We start from the raw sequence: 19,840 nt of genomic DNA on the forward strand, positions 1-19,840 counted from the left end.
TTCTCTTGCCCTCAGAGGCTCGTGGAGTCAGTGTCCAGCAGAGGCCTCAGCTGCTGCTGGACTCAAGTCTATCTGTTCCACTCAGAGTAGAGACAAGGAGCAAGATGGGGGAGGGCGGGCACACAACATGTGGACACTTCCAAATAGTCATAGCCTCTGACCCCACAACCCATCCCACAATCCCAAAGCCTCCCTGAAAACTGCTTTGCTTTCCCTGAAACCCTCCAATCCCTGGTCCCTCCCCATTCAACTCACAGTGCCTAGGGGAAACTACTATTCACTGTCTCTTTACAGAATCCCCTTGGATGGCTTCACCAGGCAGAGATGGGGCCATTATCAATGAATATTGAGACATGGACAGCGGCATTATTAGACAGTGTGTTTGGGTCAACTTCCTAAACAGGAAAAACGGCTCACAATCAGAGGTGCCTCCAAACCCTCTACACAGCACCAATGCCTGGATCACCACTGGAGAAGATAACGCTCCTGGGTGCTGGCAGTGGTACCCAGAGTGTACAGACCAGCAGGCCCTGCTGAAGAAACCCATGGTACAGTTTCCTCAATTATCCAGGATATTAGGGAAGCAGTGTCCTTACAGACAAGCCCTCTATTTCTGCCTGAAAGACTGGGGTGAGATAGCTCTGTCTCAGCAGCCATTGGCCTGGCCAGCACAAGAGTGGAGGGGAAGAGGAACCCGAATGAGTCAAGTTCCTGAGGAAGTCTTCAGAAAGCTGGAGTATAGAGGGTACTAGGCCTGCTCCAGAGCCTCTGTCACCTGACAGACAGCCTGTAGGCAGAGTTAAAATTGGCCTCCTTGCCCTCCTCTCCCCCTCCTACCCCCAACAAGTCCACCTCCTTCCACTTCCAGCACCCTTTCTTCTCATCACACACACTGCACCCTTCATTAACCAGACCAAGCCCTCTCTCCTAAGCTGGAAAAGCAGTCCATCACAGCTTCCCAGGACTCAAGACTCAAAAGTGCTAGGAAGGATGAAGGTGCCAACTCTCCTCACGCTTACTTCCATTTATACCCAGAGTTCATTCACATCCACAGCCTCCTCCATCACAGCAGCCTGGGCTCTTTCCGTTCCTTGGGGCCCAGGTAGAAATACCCTAAGGTGCACTGCACACCGGGTGACACAACCCCTGCTCTCCTGCAGGGCCGAAAGGAAACTGGAACAGCCCGAGGGCAAGAGCCTCACTCCACCCCGCCCCCACAGTTCCACACCTAGGCTGGTCTTCCTGTCTACTGGGGGCACAGGTGGGGCCAGGCTGTCAGGGTCCTGCCAGAGGTCCTCCTAAGACCCAAGTTTTCAAAGAGGCACCAGAGGCACTGTAGAGTGGAGGCATTGCACAACGGTAGCATTTGCAGCTCAAACTCTAGGTGCACACGGAAAGAGCTCAGTCTGGGTTAGAGGACAGTTGGTTTCCAAAGGCAGAGAAAAGGTGCATACTGTTAATTAAAAAAAAAAAAAAAAAAAAAAAGATAAAAATGAAGGAATATTGGCTTGCTGTCCTCCCCAGGGAGTCTGGTTGTCCCACAGACAGGAAAAGGGTTTCCCTCCCGAAAACTGGTTTCCTGGGAGAATGCCCACATTCTCCTTGGAAATACACTGCAGCATTATGGACTAAAACGGCAAACCGGTGGTGGTGGTGGGGAGCCACCAATCTCATTTCCAGAGTCTCTGTCACCAGCCGATACATATTAATAATTAACCTGCCTACCAGGAGCTGCTGTTGCCAGGAAAGATGAGTGACAGCACGGAGCCCTAGCCCTAGAACCCCAGGCTTCAGGGCTCGGGTGCAAAGGGAGCCTGGAACAAAGCCCTGCCTTCTTTCAGGAAGATGTGTCTGACACCTGAGATGTCACTCATGAGGGGCTGACCCCTGACCTTTCCAAAGCAGGTTCAGGCTTTCACTCTCCAGAAAGTGTACAAGGAAAGGCTCTGGGAAGGCGGGGAGGTGGGATCATAGGCCCACCGGGTGCAGAACCACTAGCCACCTCCCGCCTCCTTCAGAGCCTGCCTCGGACCTGCAGCTCCCACACCTCTGGGGCCTCTCAGTTCCCACTCACCACCGGCGATTTTGGAAAGCGTACTGTCTGCAGAGAGAGAATCCTATTACCATGAACACAGGCAGGACTTGGAGACGCAATTCTTAACCCTGCTGGGCAGCTACCGGCGCACCCTTCCCAAGAGCAGAGAAGCTAGGGGCCCGCTGAATTCTCTCTTAACCCACCGCGCCCAGACACAAAGCACCAGACCACAGCCCACGATCCCCGCGTCCTGCCCGAGAAAGTTCGTGCGTGCACACACCTGCAGGCTGCCCGCGGCTCTCCCCAGCACTCCAGGGTGGCGGGGCGTGCATCCCGGGGCGGGCAGCGCCAAGGCTCCATGCGCCCGCTCCGGCCCCAGTGGTCCACCGGTCAACAGCTTTGGGCCACGGAACGTGGCTGGGCCTCCAAGCGCCCACCGCACATCGTGCGCCCTCCTCGTCCTCGCCGGGGCCTTTGCGAAGAGCCCACACCCACTTGACATCAGCGCCGACCCAAGCGCGCCGCGCAGAGCCAGACGCCGGCCCCTGGCAGTCCAGAGGGCGCCCTAGGTGCTGCCGTGCGGCCAGGACGGCGCGTCCCAGACTGGCACATTCCTTCCCTTGCAGAGGATGCTGCAAGCTGGAGGTGGCTGAGATGGAGGAGGGGAGGGAAGCAAGCGCGCGGGGAGGGCAGGACCTACGGCCTCACCACTGCGGCGCTCTGGCACTCAGCCAGCCACCAATAGCCCTGCCAAGCCCTTGCACCAAGCACCCATCAACTATGAGAACCAGGCTGTAGGTTACGTGGTGTGATGTCCACATGCCGCCAAAAACCCTCTGAGAGCCCTGACCTTGAATTCTTCTTCCGCACAATGTTTCTGGAAGCTCGGCTTTAACAACCAACCCCTAGGGGATTGCCCAGCTGATTCCAGTAAGCCAGGAAAGAATGCTTGGTTGGATGTGGCTGCTGACCTCCATACCTAGGGGTCCACTGACAGGCACCAGAGAAGTACACCATACCCACTGGCTTTGGCAGCCCCAACTGTGTTTTTCTTCTCTCAATGCCCTTGGTAATAAGGGACTTCTCTTCTGCTTCTGCACGCAGTCGGAAACAGAACCGCCCAGCAACCCACACACACTTCTAATTCATTCATTAGCATCTAAATATTCAAATAAAAATAAGGCTTAGAATATGCCTTCAGCTACAAGTAGAAGATAAAGTTCCTGCACTCACAGCCAAGATAGTCTAGTCAGGATGAGAGCTTAAATGCTGAACTTGTTACAGTGGTCGTGCAAAAGTACAGGGGCACGCAGGCCGAGAGCCAGAGACCCCAAACTGACTCAGCAACAAGAAAGCCTTCCCTGAGGAAGTGCCCCAGCTGCAGAGGCTTGAGGAGGAAGTACACTGGTAATTAAGGTTTACTTGTGCTCCCATCAACAGGTGGAGATGACTGGGCAGAAGTGGGCCTCCACGCCTGAGAATCTTGTCCAGAGGGTGTGTGGGGCAGCCCACAGGCCCTGAAAAACAGTCTACCTATGGGTCCTGAGACCTTCAAGTGCATTCTCATCTCTGCCTGACCACGGCTGCCTCACCTCAATGAGCAAACACTGAGCAGAGTTGGCAACCTTCACATATGGCTCCAGGTCCTTCAGAAACACCTTTGCTCTAGTCTACAGTGTAGGGATTGGATAGGACAATGCTTCTCCCAAGAGCTGTTTAACTCGTATCTCCTTTAGATAAATATACAAATGCTGTTTTCCATCCCCTCTATGATACAAAACAGTAAACTATTTTCCAAATCACAAATCATACTAAAGGGCTGGCTCAGTTGGAGCTAAGTTCCAATTCCCAGCAACCATGTAATGCTGGGTGGGTGTCATGGCCTGCCTATAATCCCAGGGCTAGAGAGGTGAAGACAGGTTCTGGAGGCAAGCTGGCTAGCTAGACTAGCTGAATCAGGAACCTCCCAGTTCAGTGTGGTTATAAATAAGGTGCCAATATATGTGGTGGAGAACAATCAGGAAAGACAGCATCAACCTCCAGTCTCCACATTGTGGAGGGCCATCATTCACCCCACATTTCCCCAGAGTATTCTTGAGTGGAAGCAGCAAGAAATATTAGTTAGAAGGAGAGAGAAAGATAGAAAATACAGAATAGCCTCGAGAGGGTCTAGATCCTAATCTATCAGGCCTCGACTGTCTCTGCCCCAGGATATTTAAAGGAATGCCAAGGGGTGGAGCAAAAGACCTTCCCCCAGCACAGCCAAGTGCAGACCATCTCTGACACCTGCACTCAGGCCTGTGGTCTAATTAATCATCCTCTCTATGCGGATCTGCTGGGTAAAGCCACTCGGAAACCTAGAAATGGGCTCCAATACCACATGAACAAACACATACATGCATACAAAACTAGGAGTAAAGTCAGTGTGGTTGCAAAGATGGTGAAGGGCACCACCTGTGCCAGGTGATGGCACACGCCTTTAATCCTGGCACTCTGGAGGCAGAGGCAGGCAGATCTCAGAGTTTGTGGTCAGCCAGGACTACACAGAAAAACCCTGTCCTGGGGGGAAAAAGAGCACCAATTACTTCCCCAAAGGGCTTGAGTTCAAGTCCTAAACCCACATCTGTCTCCAACTCTAGTTCTAGAAGATCTGATGCCCTCTTTCAGCCTTCTCTGGCATCAGGCATGCCTGTAGTATACATACATGCAGGCAAAATATCTATACACATAAAAAAATTTAAAGGAAATTTTAAAAGAAAAAGAAAGAAACCTTAAAAATCACACCAAATTCACTTGTTAAAACTGTATGTGCCCTTTAAGTATTACTATACTGTCTTTAGATGTCTATCAAGGACAGTTTGAAAAAAATGATAGCAAGCCCATCTTGCCACCAGAAGTCAGTCACCAGTGTTCACTTATCTCTAGCCTCACTTAAAATAAAATTCTTCACCTAGACAAATTGGCCAAGCAATGAACAGAAACCCTGGGCCATCCAAAAATAAAGAACAGGAATGCTGTGGAGGATTCTTTTGAATAATTTCTAGTTCAGTGCAGGGAAATAGACAGACCTATTATAGGATGTGTACAATGTTCCTGAGGACAATTTGGCAATATGAAATAAAAGCCTTAAAAACACTCAGCTTCTGTGAGCTGTGGATTGGATCTTGTCTTAAAAAGGGGAATCACTTTGCCCCCAGCCTTCTTGCAGAGATTTGTCAGTCATCCTTCTAGCTCACAGGTATTCAAACTTTAGTATGCACAAATTACTGTTCATGGTGGAACCGGGTATGTCTGATTTCAGCATACGGTTCAGTAAAGCAGACAAGCAGGTGGTGAGCCAATATGTAACAATGTCAGAACCATGGTGGGCTTTTTATCTTCTTCCTTGAGATTTTCTGGTGTTGCTAACTTGTCTGACAATAAACATATATTACTTTGATGATCAGATCATAAAATGGCTGCTTAAAAATAACTGAATTTAGGAAACTTTTAAAAATACAGGTGTGTGTAGTGCGTGCCTGTAATCACAAAGCTTAGGAGACTGAAGCAGGAGGATTGCTATGAGTTCAAGACCAGCATGGGCTACGGGATGAGGCTCAGCGAGTGCTCTTCACCACTGAGTGAGCTCTCCAGCCCCGGCACTAATTTTTAAAAGGCCAACTCTGATTGTGCCCTTCATATCCCTCTTTTTGGTCAGTGCTGACATTGTCCTAGCCAGTGCCCCAACATCCAAGGACAGCCAGACCACCGTCGCTAGGATACCACACAGAAAAAACTGGCAAGAAAATTATTTTTACATTTACCTCCTGGGATGTACTTATAAAAATGCCCAGAAACTTAGTAAAGGTTCCAAAATGAAACAGCCATGACCAGGGGCAAAGGGTTCTGTCCCTGCTCCCAAATATTACCATTGTATGCTAATTATTATATTATTCAAATACTAGGTGTAATATTCTGGGTTCCTAGTGAGCTCAGGGAACATAAAGCCTACACCTTTGATCCAAAGGAAGAAACAAAAACCCTGCTTTTTCAAGGTCTCTTGGGGTCACCATGCACACACACACACAAGTCACACATTAATCTAGGTTTGGCTGATAAGGAGGTGGGTGCTCTGTGCCTCGGCTTCCTCTTAGTAGAGATGAAAAAGCACTTAGATGGAGTAGCTAGCACCCCAGCATGAGCTTTGCGACTTCATGAAAGCATACACAAAGACTTGCAGGGAAAGAAGGGGGCTACTAGCTGTGGTGCACACCTGTAATCCCAGCACTCAGGAGACAGGCGGATCTCTGTGAGTTTGAGGCCAGCCTGGTCTACACAGAGAAACCCAGTCTCAACCAATAAATAAATAAATAAATAAATAAGTAAGTAAATAAATTTACACTTATTTATTCGAGAGAAGGGCATGTGTGCCATGATGTGCATGAGGAAGCTAGGACAACTGCCTGCATGAGCTCTCTCCTACCACCATGTAGGTCCTGGGGATTGAACTCTGGTTGCCAGACTTGGCAGCGGGTATCTTTGCCTGCTAAGCCATCTCAGAGGCCCTACCTCCCATTCTGAGCTCTCCAAGAACCCTGAAGGTTCCCGGAGGAGTGAGTAGAGGCAGAGTGTGACTGTGCTAACGCTTGTGGTATAACACATCAAGGACAGAAGGCAGGTGGACGGGCTCTAAGCTGTGGGGTTAGGTTTCTCCAATTTTAATAGGCTAAAAACCATGAGGCATGATCTAAAGATTGCCACTTTAATTCAATCATCCTTCCATACCCCCAGTCACTGTGACACTCACATCCTGTGCACAAAATAAAATGCATGACTTCCAAGCCAGGCAGAGATGCCATTAAGTTACATTTTTAAATCCACCTGGAGCCTAATCAAGCTAATTTTACTGTTATTGAGCCTATTAAAACCCGAAGTCTTTGTTTAGAGAGAACAGAGGGGAGGAAAGCAGGGCCATTAATGCTGGGAACTCTGATTAGTCCAGAGCTGTTTCTGGGAAGGAAGTTAACAAAAACAAACTTGACATCAGGCTGATGATCCAAAGCCAGTGATCCAGGCATGCTGGGAGGGAAAGCAGGGCAATCAGGAGCCGCTCAGGATCAGCCTGGACTGCAATACAGAGAGACTCTGTATTAAAACAAAAACCAATCCTGAATTTTGAAAGTAGCTTCAGATGGTCCAGAAAGCTGACCCCAGGACAGACAAGAAGACACACTAAACACATGACCAAGGAAGCAAACATGCCTGAGATGTGGGATCTGGGGTGAAACGTCTTCCTGCTCCATAGTCAGAGACCAAAAGCCACCCAAATAAAGAGTTCTGATTTAAAAAAAAAAAAATTAAACATTTAATTCTTTTTTTAGATCTATTTACTTACTTATTTATTTATTTACTTACTTACTTACTTACTTATTTATTATGTATACAGTATTCTGCCTACATTATGGGTGGTTGCTGGGAATTGAACTCAGGATCTCTGGAAGAGCAGTCAGTGCTCTTAACCACTGAGCCATTTCTCCAGCCTGAGTTCTGATAAAATTAATAATTAAGGGTACTGGGAAGATGTTTCAATGCTTAAGAACACTTACTGCTCTTGCAGGAGACTCAAGGTTGGTTCCCAGGGACTTACTTCCAGAGAATCTAAAAAGGTCTAGAGTGAACCCAGAAACCAGGCCTTGTTCTATTTATTTGTTTAGTTGCTTGTTTGAATGTTTATGTGGTAGCTCAAATCACCCAGGACCTTGTGGGAGCTGCTCTCTAGCCCTTAGTTCTATTCCCAGCTGGAGTCTGAATTGGATAGCTCCACCCACCCATCCCGCCCCTTCCCCGATTTGGCAGCTTGCAGTTTGGAGCCCAACTAAGAGACTTTCTAAGCTTAAAAAAAAATTAGTTTAACACACGGACCACCTTAGCAGTGATCACCCAGGTAGTCACGGATTAATTCACAATCAAAGCTAAACAGAATCTAGCGGGTACCTCTTATGAGTTCTCACCCCACACAAGACTATAGCATGGTGGATGCTCAAAAACACAGGGATGGAAGACTATTCACTTTCAATGGGGATGGTCCCAGCCGGCGCCCAAACCAGGGAAGAACTCTCTCATCTCACTGTAGTTTTTATCTAAAAAGTCCACAGACTTGGACCTGAGTAAAATCTAGGCTCATTCTCTTCACAGTTGGATAATCTGGTATCAGTTGTTCTTCCTTCTTAGATTCTCATTTCTTCAACTCCAAAACAAGATTTAAACAGTTACTCCTGCTGTGGGGTAATAAAGATTTAGTAACAGAATTGGGCAAGTGTATGGGACGCAGGAAATAAGAAGTGATAGTTGTGATGGACACTGGTGAATTGGCTCAGTTAAGAGCACTTGTTTTTGCAAAGGACCTGAGTTCAATTCCCTACATGGAGGCTCACCACCTCCCCAGGCACCAGGCACACATGTGGTACACAGACATATACAGGCAAAACACAAATTAATAAAATAAAATCTAGAGAAAGAAGTAGTGGTGTCATCATTCGGTCATTGGTAAGGACTAATTAGGGCTTCTCCAAGGAAGGCCCAGAAGGCCCCCGAGATACAGTAGTGACAGAAGAGAGGAGGACAGGTAAAGACTATGAAGAGCCACACATGGGGAGAGGGGAGCACCAGCAAAGGCCTAAGGTGTGGCACTTGAGCCAAGCTCTGAAGAAGGTTGGTCCAAACATGAAAAGAGGTGGGCAGAAACTAAGGGTGTCCATGGAAAAGAAAAAGCACGAGCAGGGGAAGGAACCTGGTGGCCTGTGGACAAGGCCATAAAATATAAGTCTGGGTAGGCACATTAGTGAGAGGTGCTTATGGCCATGTAATTAATACCTAGTGGGAATTCAATTCTCTTCCAAACCAGGGGATGGGCTAGAAGAGACAAGATCAAAGTTGTTTCTTACAAAAGTTTCTGTAGCTTCTATACTGAGGATGGCCTGGAAATCGGTGGCAACCAGTAAAAATCCACTACGTATCCAGTGCTTAGCTCTGGGCTGCGCTAAGAACTCTGTGGATGTGAAGGACTTTAATCCTCCTGAAAGGTTTTGGTATGAGCCCTACTGCTGCCCTGATTTCACAAACAACAAAACCAAGGCATAGTGAAATAAGGAAACTAACCCATTCCTCTTAGTCTTTGAGGGCAGCCTGAGTGCAGTGCCAGGGACAACACACAGTGGGGAAAAGCAGGGAGAGGCCATGAGGCCCCTGCAGTGTGCAGTGGGAGGCTGGGAACTGGCCCAGCAGCCTGAAACTAGAACCAAGGCTTACTAGTGGCATTTACTACAGGAACAAGGTAAAGGAGAACCAAGGCTTCTTCCAGGTTTCTGGCTGAGAATGGAGGCCAGCTTTATGACTGAGAGGATGGGGGCAAAGGCTTTATGAGCTGGACCTGTCCAGTGGATGGGGGTGGAGGTCATGGAGGCAGTGAGAGGCAGCAGGAGACGGCTGACAGTGAGAAGGTGAGGAGAGGGCTCTCCTGGCTATGGACCTGTGTTGACTGGACAAGCAAGGACTCCCTCGGAGGCTCACAGCACCTGCTCAGCCTACCCTTTGTGACCCAGCAAGATCTGCATCTCAGCTGGATGCTCTGAGCCAGCTTCCCAGGAGCCTGGGCAGCAGAATGCTTCCTGATGACCTCCAGAAGGCAGTGGAGTTCACTCCAGCATCCCTTCCACATCAGCACTCCCTTTTTTGGTCCCCTTATCACTGCAGCCCACCAGAGTGTGATGTCCTGGAGCCACTTGCAAGGCTTGAGTGTCACGATAATAAAAGGTTTCTTAAAATAAGCTCCCTACAACGGCCCCTTCCAAATGCCTGAAGTCACCCAGGTCACAGCACGAGGCTGGATAAAGCAATTTCATCTTGGCGCCTCCTGGGCTCTCCCAAAGAGAGAGTATGCTAGAGGTTGAGAAGAGGTAGTGGGGAGCACAATTTCTGAGATCCAGCTGGACTGGCAGGCACATCAGGCAGCCGTGTTTTCACACAGCTTTCCAGAACTGGGCGTGTTTCAGCCTAAGGCACTACTCCCACCCTCCTGTGACCCACCTCTCTCGGGCTCAGGGCTTCATCTCCTGAGTGGACGTACATTCTTGTGTAATTTTTAAGTCATTTTTGCCCCTTCCCACAAGCTGCTTGGAATCCATGGTGGAACAGGATGAAGAAATAAATGAACTAAGAGTGCTCAGTTGCCACCGTCCCGGATGTCATGCTGTCAGAACCATTTCATCAATGGAAGCTGGTTATGCAGAGAGTAATTAAAGATTAGAAGGAGGAAATACCCTAATTAATAAGTAAGATACGCTAATACTTTGATCTCTTTATGTTTGAAAAGGAAAAATAGGTGCGGAACAGGGTGTGGAGGCAGACACCTTTAACCTCACTCAGCTCTTGGGAGACCGAGGCAGTCAGATCTGTTCAGATCTGTTTGAGCTGGAAGGCCAGCCTGGTCTATACAGGGAGACTGTGTCTCAAACCAATAAACAAACAAACAAAAAAGATCAGTTTATATTTAGCACCTCTGTCCTTATCTCTTCCCTCTCCTTAACTACCTCAACAGTCGTCTAGTGGGAAGAGAGTAAACACTGAAGCACTATACTTGTGTGGCGGCTGTGGCTGTTGTCATTCACACAAGGTCACCAGTTCCACAGTCTACTTCATCTTCCAGTGGGACCTGCCAAAGCCACTGCAGGGAGGCAAGCAGACTCGATCCGAATCCACCTCCGATGAATCTGGGCTCTGCCCGTCCTCTTCTGGAGCCTGCCACTCTTCCCAAGAATCTTTCTGAGCACAGACACAAGCTGGCAAACGTGAAGCAAACAGCAGCCTGGCAGCACAACTTTACAGACATAAAAATTATGACATTTTCTCCACACGGTCTCGAGCCAAAACCCTTCCTGAGCCTAGCAAACCAAAGATAGAAACAAACACCTCGTCTTATGTACAAACACCACCAGGGCCCTTCTTCTTCAGGGACTCATCTTCTCTAACAAACCCAAAGGCAGCAATTATTCCATTCCCATGTGCAGGCCACACGTGTTTGTGACAAGGCTCACTCTCCAGGGAAGGAAAAGGATGGATTTTGCCTGGCATGTGTGAATCACTAGAAGCCACTGGAACCAGTGTCTTGGCACTCCTTGAGCACACAGTGATGACAGATGCTTATGTTTGTCCTGAGTCCTGGCATCCTTGTAGAAGCATTAATTGACGCTTGATGGAATTTAAAATGTATTTTTATTGCCCGGTATTTCTGAACACTGACAATCCACGCAGCACACACTGGGGGGCAGCACTGAGCAACAGGAGCGGCTCATTTGCCAACTCTGCTGAATAATGTTTAATTAAATAATGAACCCCATTCTCAAAATTAGGTCTCTATTAAAATAATGACAACAGAGACAAAGTAATTAAAAACACATGCCTGACAAATCCAGACCCACAAGCACCATCAAATGCATTTCTTGGCATGTTGTCACTTCCCACAATGACTGGATAAATCCAATTATTCCTTCAGATATCCAAACTCTGTCTTTCCTTTCCCCTTCTCCCCAGTGGCTTTTTTGAAAATAATATCCATCTTTAATGTGCCTGCACTTCAGGAGACGGTGTGACAAGAGCAATAAACACATTCACCATGTGCAGAGACCAGGGAGAATGAGCTCTGAGGACTCTGCCAGCCCCAGGTGTGGGCTTTCCTTTCCGCAGACGGGAGGAGGGCTGGAACGAAGCAGCTGTCAGAGGCAGCCATGGAAAAGCGGCTCTGAGCTGCGGTGGCCCCAAGATACACGAAGCAGGACTGCGGCTCAGAAGGAGCCAGCAGCAAGGAGAGAAGCAGGCTACAGCCAGCCACTCTTCAGAGCAGTTCCAGTTGGTGCTGTGACCTTCAGCCAGCTGGTTCCCCATCTGTGCCTCAGTCTCCCCACCTGTGGCAACCGGTGGTAATGTGCACAGCATGCCACCCCAGGACCAGGCCATCTGTAGGCACATCGCCACCCTGGAGTTGTTATTGCTATTAGCACTCCAGGAAAGGCATTGGGGGATGGGGGGGTAAAGTGAGCTGAGAGATAGAGATAAAGTTCTCTGGACTAGTGGGAATGTGTACTCTTGAAAGGGCCTTGCTTTTCTGAGAAGACAGGACCAGAATCAGTCACCAAGGATTTACAGTCACATGGGGTCACATAAAGCAAAGAACAAAGGGCAGGCTCTGCCCTAGGAGACCAGAGGGGTGAAGGAGCTGCCCAGAGAGGTAACTGACTGTGGTGAAGACCAACTGCACTACACCAGCACCCAGATCTGCTGTGAGCCAGATAAGGCAGGAGAAGAAGAAACCAGGGGACTACAGACAGGCCCCAGTGGACCAAGCCAAACACAGGCTGGGTAAGAATTGAGGACAGGGCCACCAAGAAAATGGCTTATGTGGATCTGTCTCCTTCCTAAAGCCCCAGAGCTTAGAGCTTTCCGCTGTGGGGCTGAGCATTCACCCTGCTGGCCCATGGTACAAGACTAGGTTCTTCCACAAGGTGTCTTTGGCTCCTTTGCATGGCACACAGGAGGGGGCAGGCGCTTTGGACAGAAGAATCTCCTCTCTCCTGCCCCCTGCTGGCTGTCAGAGGGTTTGTATCTGTAAATGCTCTTTCACAAGCAAACAGCCTGACATAATTGTGTTTAAAATTAAAATAATTATCATTGTTAAGATAGCATGGGCCAGGGATACAGCTCCATGGTAGAGTGCTTACTTATGGTACACTAGGCCCCAGGGTTGGTCCCTAGCAGTGAAGAAGGAAAAAAAGGGGTGGGGGGGGGAGAGAGGAGGAGGAAGAGGAAGAGGAGGAGGAGGAATCCAGTATTTTTCACTTTCCATTGGCAACTCCAAGGTGGTCAACTTGACTGAAGCAGAATTAAAACCCCCCTGTGGCTTCTCAGAGCTGTAGACACTTGCTGGCTCCTCCAGGAGACCCTGGGATCTCTTCAGGAAAGCGAGTTAACCCTCAGAGGTTCCAGCAACCAGTTGCACCCCGGGCAAAGCATTCTACCAAGAAGTGGCATATCTCTCTCCAACTCTATCTACTACTGCCTGGCTCCAAGAAGCAACTCCACTAAGGCTGGGCACCTGTAATCCCAACACTCAGGAAACTGAAACTGGAAGACCAAGAGCTCAAGATCAGCCCAAGCTGCATCAGGAGACTCTCAAAAACAAAAGCCCAGAGAATGTAATAGTGGATTCAGGCAAAGTACGATGTTAGTGATACAAGTGTATGAAAACGGTGTAATGAAACCCATTATTCTGTAAACTAAATAAATATGAAACAATTAGTTTAAAAAATACTCCCAGAAAAAACAGGTGTCCAAAGAGCAAGGCCAAAGTGACCCCCCACCCCAAAGTGCAGATGCCCTTCAGAAACACACGTGGTCCCATCAGAAACTGGTACCCCTACAGCATGTCTTTACACAGCTGGGTTAAATGTTAATGTCCATAAAAATCAGAGATGATGCAGCCTTCAGAACCACAGTCCAAGGCTCATCCTCTTCAGGACACCCATAGTGAGATCCAGCCGGGACACTCTCTGCTGATGACCCTCAGGAAAGCCTATGTCTCCTGACATCCTGAGCCATGTCTTCCTCCAATGGAGACTGTTTCCAAAGCCCTCTGGAACCACAAGACTACAGAGAGGAAACAGCATGGTTTCCCTTCCAGAAGCCAGTGGAGTTTCCAGTTTGGAGCTACTGACTCAGAACCCCTGCACTCAGAAGTGCTGCAAGCAGCTAGTATTTAAGAACACGTGCTATGACTCCAGCACATGCACAGCATTTAGCTCCCAGATCTCCTCTGTACAGTATTATTGACTGCCTTTTTATGCATGAAGAAAGAAGGCCTCTGAGCTCTGGGGAACCTACTTGGTACAGGAAAGTTGAGGGGTAAACTATGTATGAAACCCAGGCTTGGGACTATGAAAGCATGAGTACCTGAGCTTGAATCCCCACCACCCATGTGAAAGGCTGGACTCCACAGTGTACACCTGTAACCCCAGTGCTGGGGGCTGGGGTGGGAGGACTGGGGGATCCCAGGGTTTGCTGGCCAACCAGTCTGGCCAGTCAGTGAGAGACTGCTTTGGATATCTCTTTGTGTAAATAAAATGCTGATTGGCCAGTAGCCAGGCAGGAAGTATAGGCGGGACAAGCAGAGAGGAGAATTCTGGGAAGTGGAAGGCTGAGTCAGGGAGATGTTGCCAGCTGCCGCCATGACAAGCGAGATGTGAGGTACCAGTAAGCCACGAGCCATGTGGCAACTTATAGACTAATAAAAATGGGTTAATTTAAGATATAAGAACAGATAGCAAGAAGCCTGCCATGGCCATACAGTTTATAAGTTATATAAGTCTCTGTGTGTTTACTCGGTTGGGTCTGAGCAGCTGCAGACTGGCGGGTGAGAGAGATTTGTCCTGACCTGGGCCAGGCAGGACCAGGAAAACTCTAGCTACAAGAGACCCTGTCTAAATAAGGCAGCTACTGTTTGTCATTTGTGGCAGTGCATTCCTTTAATCCCAGCACTTGGGAGGCAGGGCCAAGCAGATATCTGTGAGTTCTAGGCCAGCCTGGTCTACAAAGCAAGTTCAAGTTCCAAGACAGGACTACATAGAGAAACCCTGTCTGGGATTGTGGGGAGAATAAGGCAGAGATCAACAAGGAAGATATTCACACACATGCATGCACACATGCAAAACTACATTCAATTTAAAAAAAAAAATAGGTTTCTATTCTGTTCTATTTAGCAGTACAATCTTACAAAAACAAAGCAAAGCAAAACAAAACAAAACAAAAAAAACCCCCTCATATCAAAGCCTAATAATATACAGAAAACAAAGCCACTGTGGTGAAAGGCCGAAAGCAGTACCTACAGTTTCTCTGTGGAAGGCGCTCGCTCTCTCTCTCTCTCTCTCTCTCTCTCTCTCTCTCTCTCTCTCTCTCTAACACAGTGGCTCTCAACCTTCCTAATGCTACAACCCTTTAATACAGTTCCTCATGCTGTGGTGACCCCCAACCATAATATTATTTTGTTGTTACTTCATAGCTGTAATTTTGCTACTGTTATGGATCATCATGTAAATATCTGATATACAGGATGTCTGACCCTGAAGGGTCTTGACCCATAGGTTGAGAACTGCTGCTAATGGACTCTGCAGCTTTGTTCACTGCTGTGCTGAGGGCAGCTTTCAAAGAGGACCTGTGGTAAACTGCAGTCGCTGAATGAACCAGTTTACAGAGGTTTTCTGCCCTCTAGGATCTCACTCCTCAGGGACCTCACATAGCTCAGGGACTAGGGATGTGGCTCACCTGGTGGAGTGCTTGCCTGCCATGCTGGAGGACCTAGGTTCAAGGCCAAGTACCACACAAACCAGGCATGGTAGCCCATGCCTATAAACTCAGCCCTTAGGAGGCAGAAGCAGATGGATTCGTTCAAGGTCATCCTTGACTAGAGAGAGAGGTAGAGATCAGCCTGAACTACATGAGATCCATTCTCAAAAACAAAAACAAGCCAGATGTGGTGTTGCAAACCTTTAGTCCCAGCACTTGAGAGGCAGAGGCAGGCAGATCTCTATGAGTTCAAGGCCAGTCTGGTCTTCAGAGCGAGTTCCAGGACAGCCTAGGCTATGTAAAGATCCTGTCTCAATAAAACAAACAAAACAAAAACATTGAACAAAATCTCATGTATGAGCTCAATTCATCCTCCTTATCCCCATTCTACAGATAAGAAAATTGAGGCATCATGCTTAAGTGACTTTCCCAAAGTCACATGGATGAATTAAAATTCAAACTCCAGGGTTTAGACTCTCCTTCACTGGCAATACAGAGCTGATCCACTCCTTAGTCAGATCTCAGGAGGAAGACCTGAGGCTACAGGACTCGTTTAAGGACATATAAACAGCTAATGGCAGAGGCCCTGATCTCTGGCCTAGCTTCTACTGGCAATAATTTCTCTGCTTCTGGAATCCTTTTATTTCTCTCTTCTTCCCATCCTGCCTAGAGCATGACAGGTACCACTTTGGAGGAGAATGTTCGGAGTGCTGGGGCACCTGACAGGAAGACAGAATAGTGGTCCTTACTCACAGCTGCCACATAAGCACTGAATGACCACTTCTCATCCTACTAGAGGGAGTGCTAGGGTGGCATTTCCATTGTAATCCCAAAACAGGTTAAGAGAGGGCAACTGAACACCAGATTAGGTGAAGAAAGACGGGGCTTCAGAAACTCACAGCATTTTACCCAAAGCCGCAGTTTTCAAATGAGCCTGGGGCCTGAAGAGAGCTCTTCAGACAAGAGCTCTGACTGCTCCGGCAGAAGACCCAGGTTCACACAGCACACAGGGTAGCTCACAACTGGTTCACAAAAAAGGTTTCTTGTGCCTTTTCTGACCTCTGAGGGCACCAGGCACACATATGGTGCACATACTTATACATGCAGGCAAAATGCTCAGACATGAAATAAAACAAATTCTGAAAAGGCTGTAGAGCACTGTGCTAAAGCTTCAATCTAAGCAAGGCAGTTTCTCCACCTAGGCAATCTTCCTGTTCCTCCCAGAGACGTAGAAGACTCTTAAAGTTCTTTAAAATAGTAGAAACTACTAACTACCCTTTAAATCAGACTTCATAAAATTCCCACTTCAAAGAATAGCACTGCAGATGCTCAAGGTCAAGTTGAATGACTCAGAATAGCTGCTCTGGATGCCTGCCTCAAATTAAAAACCTACCTTTCCAAAGCAGTCCTAGAGACCAAGACCCTGTGGACCAAACATTACTCAGTAGCACCAGGGGCACAGCAAACACAATCAGCTGCCAGTCATGGAGGTACAACTTTAATCCCAGCACTCAGGAGGCAGAGGCAGGAGGATTTCTGTGAGTTGGAGGTTTGTCTGATCTACATATTGAGTTCCAGGACAGGCAGGACTACACAAAGAGACCCTGCCATTCTCAAAACAAAAAAGATTCTTTTTTAGCTTTATCACTATACATGTGTGTGTGTCATATTTTTTTGAGGTGTGTTACTTTTGTTTATGTTGCATTTGTTTAACTCTGTGAAGCTGTGTTACTGTGCTTGTCTAAAACACCTGATGATCTAATGAAGAACTGGCCAATAGCAAGGCAGGAGAAAGGATAGGTGGGGCTGGCAGGCAGAGAGAATATATAGAAGGAGAAATCTGGGAAAGATCTAGGAGCCAAAGAAGGAGGAGAACTCCAGGGGTCAGCCACCCAGCTACATAGCAAACCACAGAGTGACAGTATGGTTTACCGAAGTTAGAGAATAGGAAAAACCCAGAGGCAAAAAGTAGATGGTCTAATGTAAGGAAAGCTGGCTAGAAACTAAGCCAAGCTAAGGCTAGGCATTCATAATTAAAGAATAAGCGTCCGTGTGTGATTTATTTGAGAGCTGGGTGGCGGGTCTCTCAAAAGAGCAAAGAGCAAAACCAACCAACAACAGGCTGCCTTTTGTTCTTAAGATTTATTTTACTATTTATTATTTATGTGTATGTGCATTTCTCTATTTCATGTGTGCACACGTGCGTGTGCGTGTGCGTGCGTGTGTGTGCGTGCGTGCGTGCGTGCGTGTGTGTGTGTGTGTGTGTGTGTGTGTGTGTGTATACACATGCAAGTGCAGAGGTGCCTAGAAGCCAGAAGAGGACATGGAATCCCTTGAAGCTGAAGTTACAGGTGATTGTGAGCCACCCAGTGAAGGTGCTGAGAACCAATCCCTTGTCCTCTGCAAAAGAATAAATATTCCTCATTGCTGAGCCATTTCTCCAGGCCCCTCCTCTCACTTTTTTTTTCTTTAAAGGTAGGGTCTCTTGTAGCCAGGCTGGCTTGAACTGCTGATTCTCCTACTTCTACTTCTTGAGTACTAGGATTAGAGGTATGGGCTTGTTCTCATGCATACCAAGCAATCACTCTACCAATTGAGCCACATTCCCAAAGTCAGAGGATTTTTGAACATCAAGAATTTGCTGCTGAGCCAAACTCCTAATTTTACAACATTAAATCCTGTCAGATCAACTGCAGGCTTAACTGATAAAAGCTCTGGTGTGGTCCTGATTAAGTTCTGGGGCAGGAGCAAGACTGGGAAGATGGGTTTTTATACCAAGTAGAAAGACTGGTAACCCCTCATGTTCAGAGGCCACTTGGGGGAGTTGCTTGCACACCAGTTCTCATCAGATACCCATGCCCAGTAGCCCTTCAGTGATCCTTGAACAGCAAGGGCCAGTGACCAGATAGATCACCCAGGAGCACCAGCAGAAGGGAAGCCCAGCAGCTCAGAGTCCAGGGATCCCAAACAGCCAGAAAAGCACAATTACCTGGGACGTTTCAAACCCAGACTGCTGAGCTAGAGGAGGTGGCACGACCTTGGGAGGTGCAGGCCAGGGAGGGTCTGGAGGGTCAAGGTCATCCTTCCACTCTAACTGGAGGTGGGACATTCTGTACTGTACACCAAATTATACCTGGCAGCCACTTCCCAAATTACCAGAGGCTTATATTAATTATAAATGTTTGGCTGATGGCTCAGGTTTATTACTAGCTAGCTCTTACATCTAAATTAACCCATATTTCTTATCTATGCTTTTGCCACGTGGTTCATGGCTTGCTACCTCACTTTCTACTTGTCTTGCTTTCTCAGCGGGTGGCTGACATCTGCCTCGACTCTTTCCTTCATCTCTGTCCTCAGTTTGATTGTACCACCTAGCCTTACCTTGCCTTGCCATTGGCCAAAACTGCTTTATTATCAACCAATGAGAGCAACACACATTCACAGCATACAGAAGGCCATCCCACAGCATCCACAACATGAGGGACTGTATTAAAGGCTCACAACATTAGGTTGAGAACCTCTGGTCTACAAGAAGAAATGGGAAGAGGGGGCATTGTACTTGATGTATTTGTAAGAAAATGCCTTTATGAAACCCATCACTATGTACAGTGAATATGTGACAATAAAAGGTAATTTAAAAAACAATTAAAATGCAATGTGCCTTATCTCGGAGTTCTCCCACCTAGGACTCCATTCAATAAACTGAAATAACTTTTTGCTCATGCTGAGGTTTGATACGAAAGATAGGATTGTGAAACTCTGAATACACACTGAGCAAAGTGTTGAAGACATTTTACCACACAGCTGCAGTATCTCCTCCAAAAATCCTGGAGAAAATATCTCCTCCTTTGATAATAATTGCCATAATCAATAGCCAGCTGAGCATCAACTTTCTTTCACAGATAGTCTTAGATACTCCATTTCATCTTCCATCCTTGGAGGCTGGTGTTGTCAAAGGATTCTCTAGCTAGGTGTCATACATGACTTTAGTCCCAGTACTTAGGAGGCAGAGGCAGAGGTAGACAAATCTCTGTGAGTTGAAGGCAAGCCTAGTCTACAAAGGCATTTCTGGCCAGCCTGGGCTACATATTGAGACTCTGCTGTCCCCGCACCTCCCAAAAAAAAGGAGTGCACCACCATACTCAACCAGTTAATACTTTTCGGTCGATCCATCAAACTTAATATGAAAGAGGTCTCCATAATACAAAAATCATCATTACTCCTCCTAATATTGAGATTCACTAGTTTTGTTGTTGTTGTTGTTGTTGTTTTCCTTTTCTGGCATCCATAGCAAACCCCTGCCTTTACATAGACACCCCTTCTCTAGTATCACAGCACACACACCTGACTATTGTCCACTTTCCCAAACAAGTCCCTGGAGAATGGCAAATCTTTCACATGTACCCCTACACCCAAGAACTTGGTTTCTAAGTGGGG

The 19,840-nt window shown here is 47.5% G+C and overlaps 1 protein-coding gene across 9 annotated transcripts in view; it reads right to left on the bottom strand.

Annotated features, from left to right (window-relative positions):
* Window positions 1-19,840, bottom strand: part of Plekha7 (pleckstrin homology domain containing A7) — a 185,333-nt gene that overhangs the window by 112,629 nt on the left and 52,864 nt on the right. For 2 of the 9 annotated variants that reach the window (XM_036190163.1, XM_036190156.1), the window contains exon 1: window positions 2,316-2,675. The exons of the other annotated variants lie outside the window; for them this stretch is intronic. In XM_036190163.1, the coding sequence (XP_036046056.1) occupies window positions 2,316-2,395 (80 nt within the window). In that variant the 5' untranslated portion in view covers window positions 2,396-2,675. Of the gene's footprint in view, window positions 1-2,315; window positions 2,676-19,840 lie in introns of those variants that run through there. 9 annotated transcript variants of the gene reach the window in all.

Source organism: Onychomys torridus, chromosome 1 (genome assembly GCF_903995425.1).
Source record: "Onychomys torridus chromosome 1, mOncTor1.1, whole genome shotgun sequence".
In the NCBI taxonomy this organism is placed as follows: Eukaryota; Metazoa; Chordata; class Mammalia; order Rodentia; family Cricetidae; genus Onychomys; species Onychomys torridus.